Genomic DNA, 14035 nt, shown 5'->3' on the forward strand with positions numbered 1-14035 from the left:
CAAATATTGAAAAAAACTATTCCCCCCCCCCCCCCCCTCCCTCCCACTTTAGCAGTTTGCTGCAGTCCTTTTTATTTATTTGGTCTGGTCTAAAATTTTTCAACAGACTGACTCCACTCCACATCACACTGACACATAACTCTTCTCAGCAAATAAAAATGAACAGCATCTCCTTTTGAAATAACATCAGTTCACAGATGTACACACAAAGGCAAAAGAGTCATAAGCATTTGGGCCAACAAATTCCTTCATCCATCATCAAAGCACCACCCAAACTGTTTGCCAAAGAAAAGACAGCAGGAGAGGGCATTGCAGGAAATGTAAACAAAGATCAACATCGACAATTTTTGAAAATACTGTAGTTAAAACTGTAGCAGGAGGCTTTGCAGTAGTGCTCATAATGGGACAGTTTTTTTGCAGGTGGATCTTTCATTGTATTTCATTTGGAACCCCAAGCTGTTTCAACTGAACAGCAAAAACGCAATTTCAAACACCTGGCCTCCATGATCCTGGGGTAATGTTGCTTCCTTGAATTTAATATTCAGCATGAAGCATCTGTTGCACTTTACATATTTTTGACACACTGAAGACACAAATAATCTATTTACATATTCAATCCTGTATCAGGTGTGCATCCAAGACAGAAATATTTCACCTTCCAATATTTATGCTGTTAACAGTACAGCCATCTTCAAGATAAGTTGGTGACTGAATTAAAACCACTTTGCACAATGATATACTGTGTAGTAAAATGCACATGTGTCATAGAGAAGACAGTTAAAACAACAACACCAGTCACAAATAAAACTTATGCGTCTAAGAATAAAATGTAGCAAATGCCAAATAAGCAAATCTGCAGTGCTTACAAACTAGGTTCTTAACTATGAAAATAAACAGCATGTGTTGCAATGACAAGCAGCAAAGATTTAGAAAAATAATTTCTTCGCGAGTGCACATGGGAAAGTAGTGGTTTCCAAGAATAGTACAAGAGCAGCGCCTTGAACACCAGTGACTCACCTGCCTTCTACAGCCCACCAAATCTACAGTGGCTGAACACTGATTTCCACTGAATTCCGTGTCTTACGTGAAAGTCAAGTTACTGGACACAGCCTCATCCTTCTGGTTCAAATGGTTCAAATGGCTCTGAGCACTATGGGACTCAACATCTTAGGTCATAAGTCCCCTAGAACTTAGAACTACTTAAACCTAACTAACCTAAGGACATCACACACACCCATGCCTGAGGCAGGATTCGAACCTGGGACCGTAGCAGCCCTGCGGTTCCGGACTGCAGCGCCAGAACCGCACAGCCACCGCGGCCGGCCATCCTTCTGGGATTCAGTGGTCAAGGAAGGTTTGGAAATACAGTTGGCAGACAACTACTCAACTGAGACAGGGCATACCAGCTCGATAATACATAGAAATCACTCACTTCATGTGTGCAGTCTCAGAGGAGTTACTGTTTTGAGTCTTCACTGCCTTGCATTCCCACCTGTGCCATCCATTTTAATAACTAAACCCATGACTTATAAGTACTGTGGATTTTCTGACTCGGTAATTGCTATATTTTATTCCTAGACACATAAATTTTATTTGCAATCAGTGCTATTGCACCAGTTGTCTTACCTCATTCACACGCACTTTACTTCACAGTATACCATTGTGTCAAGTACTTGTAATTCAATTACCAACTTGTCTCAAAGATTCCTGAAGGTATCAAATTTGTATTTTCAATGTAATTATGCAGTTTTGGGTTCCAGACTAGTTGTTCTACATTTATCGTGTTGCTCTTTGCACATTCATAAAAATCGCTGTACACCTCAAACACATCTACAAACTAATAACTCTATGACATAAAATACTTTATGAGCATTATAAATTAAATCACTGCATGCTCCTATACACTTGATCAATGTGGACTTGAATCCACTGTATTTAATTCAAATCTTCAGAAAGGCAATACACAATTAATAATATATCCTATCTCAGCAAAGTATATGAGGTGATTTTGCTAAATGGGAACAAACTACAGGAAACAATTCCTGAGAGGATAAGAAGCAAGACACGTCATATGGACGTATGGCCAGAAATGCATTCCAAGGGAGGTACAACCACTTTAAGGTGACGATAAAAGATCTTTGACGGTGTAGGTTTCAATGACTGAAAGCTCACATAAGAAGGTGCAAGACAAGTCGGGAACATTTGAGCTCCACATTTGAGATGGCAGTGAGCTGGAGCAACATGAAACACCAGGCACACTAGCCTTAGTAACAAAAAATGCATGTCTCACAACAGGGGAGGCAGTGGCACCCACAGGAAGTACAGATATGCCTCACCTGTGAGGCATTGTGGAATGATAACTGGTCCCACAAAGTGGTTGCCAACAGTCCCCACACTGAGGTTGAACTAATGTCGACAGTTTGCTGCCAATTTATTGTGGAGATTCTTGGCAGCACATGGGCAAATGTTGTGTAGGTCGATGATACCATCTCTCACAGAGGATATGGATGGTGGCAGTTGTAATGTAAAACATTCCACACAGTTGTACAGCTCACCACGTGTTGGCAGGCCACCTGCCTGATGCTGATACCAGGATCACTGTTAAAATATTTTTTTATCTCCACCTACAAGAGGGTGTTCCTCCCTTAGAATAGATTAACACATTTTTGTTCCTTACCTTCTCAGAGATCGTTTTCTGCTGCTTGTTCCTATTTACTAAAATCATCTTGTATTATTATTGAGAAAACCATAAAATTCTGAGTGGAAAACCTACTTTTAAGCACACGTTTACTACAAATTTTCTGTCCAGATCTACTAAAGTTTTATATCACATGATTATGCACACAAACGCACACACTTTTACATATTGTTTATGTGTGAGTGTGTATGTTCACAATTGTATTATAATCTTTGTTGTGTCATTTTAAATTACTGTGGAGATTATACATTCTTTTACCCCCCACATGACCTACATACAGCTTCTTCTTGGTCTTTCACTCTTTTGTAAGACTGCCTTACATCCAATCTCTGCTTTGACATATCTAAAAAGTATTTATATAGGAAGACTCTGCAAATACATATAAACTTCAACATACATGCTTCCCTGTATGACACATAAGACACATAAATGTAGGGAGCACACTAGTTGGAAGATCTGATTTACTTCTCCCAAAAACAGAATCCACTTCTGTGAAAAGACTGCTTCCTCCACTTGTGGCAGCTGAGTTCTTAATGCTCATGAGTTCCTACAATGTACAGCAGACAAGTGAAAGAAGCACACTTCTCAGAATTTTGCATTACTTGCTGCTTAATTGGATCCACTGTAATGCTTCTTTTTCATGTTTCTTTTTTTCCCTGTGTCTTACTTGACAAATACTCCCCCTATTATTCCTAACTCTCTAGATTTTAAAAGATTGTCTTCAACATTGCATTGCTAACTTCTTTAAACTCCTCTTAATATTTCCTGTATATGGATGTCATCTACAAGTGCAGGATCAGTCCTCCTGTCTTAGTACAAGCACTCCTGGCTTTTGGAAAATTCTTTCTCCAAATGTTCCTTTTGTAACATGGCATATTATTACTACATCAGTGTGCAAACTCAAACTAAAACAATGTTCATGTTTTTCATTTCCTCTGGTCCAGAAATCCCCAAATGACATTCTGTAACATTTATGTATAGTCTATACAGTAACATACTTCCAAAGTATTGGCACAAAACTGGGACAAAGGATTGCATCTCAGCAATTCATGGAAATCACCCGCTTCATGTGTGCACTCTCAGAGAACTTATTGTACTGGATCTTCACTGCCTGGCATTCCAACACATGCAATCCATTTTAATAATTAAATACATGACTTATAAGCACTGTGTATATGCTGACTTAGCACTTGTCATGTTCTATTACTAGAAACGTAAGTTTCAGCTGTGTCTTTATTGATATGGACAAAACATGAAAATTTATGGTTATTTTTAAAAAAGGCCTGATGGGCAACATAACTAAATTTATTGTTTTTATATATTGGAGACTGGTGGCAAGTACCTTTGATGTCATTAAATCTCTGTTCATTGTGAAAAGAGTTGGCAGCTTCATGTTCTTCCAACAAAATATGAAAATATTGTATGTTGTGACACCAATGGAGGTTAAACATGCATGTTGCTTGTTTGCTGACAGAATATCAATACTATCTATCAGTTGTAGCAAAACAGAAATAACCTATTTCTCTGTATCATGTAATTAATAATTAAGTCAGTGAAAATTGTATATCTGCTTAGTAAAACTTTTTCATGTATACAAAGTAAGGTAAGTTGTGGTCTTACTTATAATTATAACAGTAATTGTGTAAATAAGATTGTTGTTTTTGACAAAATAAGGAAAAAATATTTCAGTATAGGATGAGAAATCCAGGGAAGAATAATGACACTATTACTAAAAGGATTGACTGTTGCTCACCATATAGAGGAGACACTGAGCGGAAGGCAGGCACAACAAAAAGACAGCTACGCCTTTGAGCTTTTGACAAAAAAGCCTGATTCTAAAGTAGAAAAAACAGACACACATGCACAACTCACAAACATATGGCCACTGTCTCTGGCCGTTGAGGCCAGACTCACACTCAGTGGCCAGAGGCAATAGTCATAAGTCTGTGAGTTGTACTTGTGCGCATGTGCATGTGCGTGTGTTTCTACTTTAGAAGAAGGCCTTTTTGCCAAAAGCTCAAATGTATAGCTGTCTTTCCGTTGTACCTGTCTGCAATTCAACATCTCCTCTATATTGTAAGTAGCAATCTACCATTTCCTAACATGATTGTCAGTAAAGGATGTTAGATATCCTTGCCTGAGAGGTAAAGGGGAAAGTTCAATTTCAACTTGAGACCTTATTTGTCCGATTCATACAATGATTCATTCATGGGTGAAAGATGCTAGTCATGCTCTACCAGACGGCTAATTTAGGCAGTGTTAAATGGGTCCATGTCCATGTAACACTACCTAAATCAGCCCTGTGCAAGACCATGACTGGTGCCTTTTAAACACAAATAAAGCAAAGTATGGGTCTTACTCCAGTACAGTCTAAGCTGAGATTGTCGAAACTGAACTTACACCCATTTATTTCTCAGATTGGGATATACTAGCATGACTAAATAACAAAAGCTAGTTTTCAAAAGTATAAACCAATTCAAGAAATTAAAAAACAATACTCCCCTTGCCCACATAGAAGATCGGTCCCAGGCAACCTTGAGTCTAGGTAGCCACTTCTCCATTCTAAACTTTCCACTCAAACCCTCTTTCCTTCCCAATTGAGGAAGCAACAATTTTGACAGTAGCGAAAGGTTGTCTCTACTTTTATGTTTTTATTGGTAGTACTTAGAATTTCATCCCGTGGTGATAAGTAATGGCCTTATTGTAATTTTACTTTTTTTCAGGTTGATTTTCCTTATATGTAATTCAGATGTAATTTCCATAATTAACCATGTAGTAGATTAACATTTTCACAATCTGCTGTTAGTGTATTTTTGTCTGCGGTGGGTGTTTCTGCACGTTAAGGTGTAAGCTAATCCATATCACATTTATAATGACTCTCCTTTCATGATGGAATTTAAAAAATGTGTGAATGAATGAAGGACAAAAATTAACTACCTCTAAATGGTTCACAGTGAGCTCCATGCGTTAATATATCTAGTCATCTACAAACAAACATTCCACATGAGACAAAAATAAACATTTAGCTTCACCACATGGCTTCTTTTAGTCTTCCTCATTACAACATTACTTTACACATGGGAATTTGCCCCTAAGAATATGTTTGCTCTATTTCATTAAAGTAGTCACTTGAAGACAATTTACTTTCTTTTCTGTTGTTGCTGTTTGCCTTCATTTCTGCCTTTGTTTTCATATCCTTCTGATTTATATACCTATTTACCATTTTTGCCTCTTATTTTCTTTTTATCCTTTCTTCAGTTCTCTGCTTATTATCTTTACTACAGTTACTGTTCATCTATATCTATGGTGTACAACATCTCAGATTTTTAAAATTCTTCTCTTACTGGCCATGTATTGTTGATCATCTTCTTGGGCTGACTCGCTGTATCAATCAACCTGCTGTCTTGTGTTTCTCCCTTCCCAGTCTCTGAATACCCCTATTTCCAAAAGACATTTTCTTTCTCCTGTCTGAAGAAGACAGCCCAGATTCCAAAAACCAGTGTTTTTGTCAGGTTTTGTTCAAGAGAATAAATTTCCTATCATCTGTTTTTATTTGTTTATACATAACACAGTGAATATACCATAGTAAATAGAGCAACTAGTAACAAGTTTACAAAATAACTGTTATTCTTTTTTAATTTGGGAAACAGATGGATTGACAGTAGGCACACTACATTTTCTTTCAACTTTGTTATAGAATGTATATCACACTCCTATTAAGTTATTGGAAGTTGCATAATCATGAAGGTGGTGGTATAATGATGGCTCAAATTTTACATTTAGTGTGAAATAGAAGGAATCTCCAGATTTTCCAAAAGGGAATCTAGGCAAAATGCAAGTTGGGCAGACTGAAATAATTGTTAACGAGGTTTGTCCGGAAAATACGTATAAAAGTTGAATAATGTCTTTATGTTACAGGTTGCAGTCACCGCCAGGTGGGACTACTGCTGTAATCAATCCCATCAACGCTCAGTTCGAGTCAGAGCACTCTGCGTGAAGGTGGGAGTGTGCAGCAGCTTGTTGACAGTTACCCTTTTTCACCTGCCGTCGGCATGGAGCTCTCTCTGATTGAGGAACAGTGCGTCAACATCAAGTTTCTTGCAAAGCTAGGCAAGAATGGCCATGAGATTTTTGAGTGTTTGAAACAGGTTTACAGAGACAATTCTCTGAAGGAACCAACCGTGAACAAGTGGTTAAAAAGGTTCCAGGATGGCTGAGAAGAAGTGAACGATGACCCTCGCCCAGGATGCCCGTCAACATCGAGTTCCAATGCAAATGTTGAACGAATTCGGGCTTGTGTTCTTAAAGACCATAGATTGACAGTCAGAATGATTGCCGATGAGCTGTCAATCCCCAAAACAATCGTCCACGAAAACCTGACACAAAAACTTGAAATGAAGAAATTGTGTGTGAAAATCGTACCGAAGCTCTTGACGCCAGAACAGAAAGCAAAGAGGGTTGAGTGCTGTGAGGATTGGTTGGAAGCAGAGGAATGAGGGGAATTTCTCAACCGAGTCATCACTGGAGACGAGTCCTCATTTTATGAATTCGATGTGGAGCTCAAATCTCAAAGCAAGGAATGGAAACTAGCAGGAGAACTGAGAACAAAAAAGTCGCGAAAATCAAGGCCCAATGTGAAGACAATGTTGATTGTTTTCTTTGATTCTAGGGGCATTGTTCACAAGGAATTTGTCCCTCCCGGCCAGAGAGTGAATGGAAATTTTTACATTGGAGTTCTGACACGTCTCAGAGCTCGTGTGGCCCGAGTTCGACCAGAGTTGGCAAAAGGGGCCAGGTGGATCCTTCATCACGACAATGCACCTGCTCACACGTCGCTCGTTTTGCGAGAGTTTTTGGCCCAAAGCTCAATCACCGTGACAGACCCACCCACCTTATTCACTCGATTTAGCCCTGTGTGACTTCTTCATGTTCCCGAAATGCAAAATGGTGCTTCGAGGGCAGCACTTGGGAGATGTGGAAGCCATCAAGGCGGAAACGACACGGCAACTGAACAACATTACAACTGAAGACTTTCAGCAATGTTATCAACAGTGGAAATGGTGTTGGCAGAAGTGTATCGCATCTCAGGGCGAGTACTTTGAAGGAGACCATATTGTAATACCTGAATAATTGTAAAATAAAGTTATTATTCAACTTTTATATATATTTTCCGGACAAACCTTGTATGCATGAGAAAGGAAGACTTCATGATAAGAAACATTTTCACTTTAAATATTTAAATGGCAGTTCATGGATTTTTTAACTGTAGTACATGGCAACAGGAACATGTGGGGAACTGGCATAGTTGTGACTCAGACCAAAGTCCGAAAAAAGAAGTAGCAAAAAAACTGCTCTAACTTGGAAACAAAAGTAATGTTTGAAAATCATCTGCAAGTGAATTGCAACCACAATATAATTCAGCTTGACATCCTGGATTACAGTAGCATTCAACTAATGTGAATTTCCTGGACTTCTGTTATAGCAAATAAAGGAAAAGTAGAAAAATTGAGACAGATTACAAGCGGACATTCCCAGGTGAAAATACACAATCTTGATGAAACTTGGTGTGTATGTAGAGGGGCCAAAATAATGCAATATATATTTTTCGTTTTTCTTAATTTCACTTTTAAGGGGTAAAACACACACTAGAAGGTAATTTGGTATATTAGATTTAGAGAGAAGAGCTTTGAAATCTTGATGTACAAAAAATGTGTTTCATGCAAAAGCTGAAATGTAATTAACATCATTAAAAACTGTATAATCAACTTTTGTAATACTGTGGAATGTTGCAAAATACCCCACCACATTAATTAATTTTCAAATATGAAACATTTGTCACAACATAAATTAAGGAAGCTTTCATGCCACATCTATCATAAGTAATAAAGCTTGTTTCTGAAATACTGTTTTAAAAGAATAAACTGTACACAATATGCTGTCAGATTATTTTCAACATACCTAATTAAAATATCCAAACATTCATGATTATTCTAATTATTTGTTTTACTTATTTTTGTTTTATGTTTTAAACCATTATTTTATGTTTTAATTTCATTAATTTTGTTACTTTACTGTTTCACATATGTCCTTTTATCTACATTAACAATATGAAAAGTAATATAAAATCATTACAATAATGATTATCTCTAAAGAAGTGCTTAAAACTTAATGTTTTTTTTATACCATGCACATAAAATGATCAAAATTTTTTCATATGATCGCTCATACCTCACTTGTCTTTCAACAACATCTTTGCCTCTGTACTTCTGCCTCGACTGACATCTCTGCCCAAACTCTTTGCCTTTACAAATGTCTGCTTGTGTCTGTGTATGTGTGGATGGATATGTGTGTGTGTGCGAGTGTATACCTGTCCTTTTTTCCCCCTAAGGTAAGTCTTTCCGCTCCCGGGATTGGAACGACTCCTTACCCTCTCCCTTAAAACCCACATCCTTTCGTCTTTCCCTCTCCTTCCCTCTTTCCTGATGAAGCAACCATTTGTTGCGAAAGCCTGAATTTTGTGTGTATGTTTGTGTTTGTTTGTGTGTCTATCGACCTGCCAGCACTTTCGTTTGGTAAGTCATATCATCTTTGTTTTTTATATTTTAAAGATACTCCCTTTAAATCTCATACGACAAATTATGTTTTGGGGTGTGTCTTATCCCTTAAAAGGGAAGCTGGGAAAAACAAATAAAATATGTATTCCATTATTTTGACCTCTTTATATACCAGCCAAGTTTCATCAAGATCATTTATTTACACCTGAGAATGTCCTTTTTTAATGAAGTATTATTGCAAGTATGTGAATAAAATTCTGATCTGAAATAGATTATACATTACATTGGGTAAGAGGCATACCCAACAAATTTTTTGTAAGTTGGAAGTTGTCATTAATGGATTACAGCTTCTCTCTCTCTCTCTTTTCTAGGAATTGACACTGCATCTAAAGTCAGGGTAACAGAATGCTGTCATTATCTGGGATGTTGAATTTCTAGAGCTCATATACAGAGGAAACTTGATTCAAAAGATTATTCCAGAATCTGAAAGATCATTTTGAAACTAGCAGTTATTTCTACCCAGGGTAAGAATAGTGGCTGAGTTTTTAGTATAGCTTCATCAAGTTTTAGAATGATACAATATCTAAAGTAAAAAATATTTTTTATTCTTTAACTTCAGAGATACTGGGAAATATTTGATTTCACAAAACATCATACTAAATGTAATTAACATTGTAGGGAATTTAAGTACTTGTAGAGACTGAAGTGTTTTAAGACGCTGGACTTGGATTTAGGAAGACGGAGGTTGAAATCTCTGCCGGAACACTGAAACATAGATTTCCTGTGGTTTACCTAGTCTTTTTAAGACAATTGCAGGGATGTTTCATTTGTAAAGGACACAGCCAACTTCCTCCCCAATTTGAGTTCAATGTACAGCAACATTCTTGTCAATAGGACACTGAACCTTAACCTTCCTTCAAGTATGTCTACCCTATAGGCCATAAGTGATCCTAACACAGAGTATTTTGTGTCACTGTTTCAGTGCTACTGTAAGATGAAAGAGGACACTGAATTCTGTATGCAATAGTTTCAATGTTTCACTGGGTAAAGTGAATTTCTTTATTTTCCGTAAATATAATGTGTAACAATCTCTAATATCATGAAAAGAGGTGAACAGAACCAACAGGCATGAACAGTGTTAAAACTTCAAATTCTGAAGTTGTTGAATAACATATTTATGATAATTTGTGGTAGAAGTCCATGAGTTGAAACCCATAATGCAGCCATTTTGAGAACATACACAGTGAATGTATTGAAAACAGCAGAAGATGCCAAAAATTTATCTGTAAGTAGTATATGTTAAACAGGTTATAGAATTATACTTGTTGTGTTACCTTAACAACACTTTGTCCAAAAATCTGAAGTAACAGATTGCACCCACACCTTTTGTTTTATTACTGAATGCCATTTTCTGTTTTGAGATTATGTCTTTTTAGATTGTAGGGTGAACATGATCAACCATGCCACAGACTTCAGTGTTCTTCAAAAACAGTTATCAAGAAACCAGATACAAAGGCAAGTAGCCAGTCCTTCATAATATTCCATATACGCACATATGTTTAACACATTACAATCAGCTCTCTTTATTTTTGCAGCTTATATGCACAAAATATTATTGATTTCAAAGTTGGCTTACCATATGTCAGGGATTAGAGAGGACAGTCCTGGCCTCTTTGTGCTATCCATAGTAATGCCGAGGTGTGGCTGACAGCCCTGCCACAACTTTTGACTTGTTAATGATTTGGCAACACAATAGGGACAATGTGTATATGTTGTTTTTGTGCGTGAAGTAACTCGTCTACATGTTTCATCACTTTATCTCTATTTGCTCTGTGTTTGATTTTTTAGGAATGGGTACAAAGGAAGTGTGTTTGTTTTAAGTTGATTTGCAACAGGAACACGAATTTTTGAAATTGTGTAATGACAATAACAATGAATGTGCTTACCGCACTGGAGAATTTTCCATTACACATAAAGGAAAGGGTGATATTACAGACCATAGGAAAACAACTGAATATAGGAGTGTTATTAATGCTAATGGTTCACCAAACATAAAGAGATTTTTAGAGCCAAAAATAACAACTGCTAATTGTAGTGAGCTGCTAAAGAGACTTCATTTTTATACCACACTGCTAGACGCTAACTCAGTTTCAAAATATCAGACTGTATATCTAAACTGGCATAAAAAATATAAGACCCAGAATTTTCATCTGCTGGGACCAAAACTGAAACAGTTGTTGTTAACATTATTTTGCCTCTTATATTTGTTAATGTGTTGTGTTCTTTGGAACATATTAATTATGTAACAATAATGATGGATGAAACAGTAACAAAGCGAAGTAAAACTTGTGCTGAATTGTTGTACGATATTTCAGTCTGGAAGAGAGAATTCAAGTTAAACTTTCAAATTTTGATGAATTGTCAGGTGAAAATACTCAGATATTGACTCCGTATTTTTTTCAGTGTGTAAAGAAATACACACTTGAAGAAAAATTGATTTGCTGTACGGCTGATAACACTAAGAGTAATTTTGGTGGTGTGAAGCGGAAGGGGAATGAATATTTGCTCGCTCAGAAAAGTTCAAAATTATTTAGAGAGACCTATTTTAGGAATTGGTAATTCAGCCCACATTGTACGCAAACAATTTCTGACTACAGGTATGTCTAGTGAAAAATAAAACTGAATAAATAAAGTTTCATGTCTCAGTAAACTAATAAGACTTTTATGCAATTTCAAAAATATGTTCTGGGTTGAGCACTAAAAGTATGGTAATATGTCCCAGGTTGGACCCAAAGAACAAAAACAAAAAAAAAATGTAAGCCTATTTCAGAGTTATTTAACTTTGTCTTCACACATCCTTATGACTGTGCAGTTGTATGGACTAAATGAAATGATCATATCAAATAGCTTACCCATAGAAAATATTATTCAAGCATATTTTACGTGCAATTAAATACAGAAGACATTACCAACAGATCTACTTATGTTGAGATACATACACTTGTCTGACAAATTCAATGCTATAAAATACGTAAGTCAAAGCAACAATACAAAAAGGAATAACGATGTCTAGATTTGTATGCCTGTCTGGCATTAACAGTCAGCTGAATACAATTAAACCCCAACTTCTTTAAGTTATTACTAATTTTATTTAGGAAAATGAACGTGTGACAATATATGTAGGCAAAAATAAAACAATGGAAAATCCAGGATGGAAAGTAACAATACAAGAGAAGGAAAGTTGCCACTCACCATATAACGGAGATGCTGAGTCGCGATAGGCACAATAAAAAGATTCACACAATCATAGCTTTCGGCCATTAAGCCCACAGTTCTGGGTGACTTCTCCGAAATCTACCCTATTTCCTAAACCTCTCCAGTCCCTTTCTTTCACCCCTCTTCCTTTGTGTGTGCAAGTTGCGCTTGCGTGAGTGTGTGTGTGCATGTGTGTATGTGTGTCTACTGATGACAAAGGCCTTAATGGCCGAAAACTATGATTGTGTGAATCTTTTTATTGTGCCTATCGTGACTCAGCATCTCCACTATATGGTGAGTATATGTAGGCAGGTGTATATAAAGTTATGATTTTGTGAAAGCTTTTTGATTTATATGCTTCATAACATTGTCAATGAAAATAATCAATTTTTAGGCTATATAATGTAACTGGAGAGATAAAAACTGTACTCACCAAGCGGCAGCAGAACATGCACATAAAAGAAAGTTATACTTATGCAAGCTTTAGGAGCCAGTGTCTCCTTCTTCCAGCAGAAGGACGGAAGAGGAAAGAAGAAGGGTGAAGGAAATGGACTGGAGAGGTTTAGGAAAAGGGATAGATTTCGGAAAAGTCACCCATAACCATGGGTCAGGGAAGACTTACCTTCTCATCCTGTACGGTAAATCTCCTCTGTTCCACAGTTCTGGGTGACTTCTCCGAAATCTACCCTATTTCCTAAACCTCTCCAGTCCCTTTCTTTCACCCCTCTTCCTTTCCCTTCAACCCTTCTGCTGGAAGACAGAGCCACTGGCTCCAAAAGCGTGCATAAATATAACTTTCTTTTACGTGCGTATTCTGCTGCCACTTGGTGAGTAGATTTTTTTTTTATCTAATTACATCATAAGGGACATGTGATTCTCAACATCAATATACCTGCTGATAATGCCTTCTTTAACTTGCACAATACATATTTTATGCGTACGCCATTTGACTTGTTTGCTGTACTCTACAGTCAATTAATGGGATTGTCATATGGATCTCTGAAGATGGAGTTATATAACTCTGAAATCAATAACATATTTTACATATATACAGCAAAAATAAAGGCAGTTGATTGGAACATGTCACAAATATTAAATATAGCTGAACACAGAAGAATTTCATTTAATAAAATAGAACAAATGAAAGCCCAGGCTGGGATAACAACAACATGAAAGGGACAGAGTGCTACTCATCACACAGAGGAGCCGCTGATTCACAGACATGCACAATAGGAAACACTGCTATTAACATTTAAGCTTTCAGATGAAATATTTCTTCTGAAGCAGAAAACACACACACACAGAATCAAACAATGTAAACTCCAGGTTGGAATATCAGCAATATTAGGAAAATGATAGATTGCTCCTCATGGTAAAGATGACCTGTTGAGTTGCAGACAGGCACTATGAAAAAACTGTTACACATTATAGCTTTTGACCAAAGTCTTCATCAGCAAAGACTTTGGATGAAAGCTGTAATGTGTAACAGCCTTTTGATTGTGCCTGTCTGCATCTCAACAGGTCATCT

At 36.9% G+C, this 14035-nt stretch overlaps 1 protein-coding gene across 1 annotated transcript in view; it reads right to left on the reverse strand.

Moving 5' to 3' along the window:
- Positions 1 to 14035, reverse strand: part of LOC126260755 (titin) — a 530053-nt gene that overhangs the window by 253284 nt on the left and 262734 nt on the right. The window contains exons 101-108 of the mRNA XM_049958094.1: positions 13400 to 13472; positions 12222 to 12272; positions 10424 to 10535; positions 9456 to 9514; positions 4041 to 4186; positions 3164 to 3245; positions 2973 to 3041; positions 1689 to 1830 (exon numbers count right to left, since the gene is read on the reverse strand). Of these exons, the coding sequence (XP_049814051.1) occupies positions 1689 to 1830; positions 2973 to 3041; positions 3164 to 3245; positions 4041 to 4186; positions 9456 to 9514; positions 10424 to 10535; positions 12222 to 12272; positions 13400 to 13472 (734 nt within the window). The remainder of the gene's footprint in view (positions 1 to 1688; positions 1831 to 2972; positions 3042 to 3163; positions 3246 to 4040; positions 4187 to 9455; positions 9515 to 10423; positions 10536 to 12221; positions 12273 to 13399; positions 13473 to 14035) is intronic.

This window comes from Schistocerca nitens, chromosome 5, assembly GCF_023898315.1.
Source record: "Schistocerca nitens isolate TAMUIC-IGC-003100 chromosome 5, iqSchNite1.1, whole genome shotgun sequence".
Classification (NCBI taxonomy): domain Eukaryota; kingdom Metazoa; phylum Arthropoda; class Insecta; order Orthoptera; family Acrididae; genus Schistocerca; species Schistocerca nitens.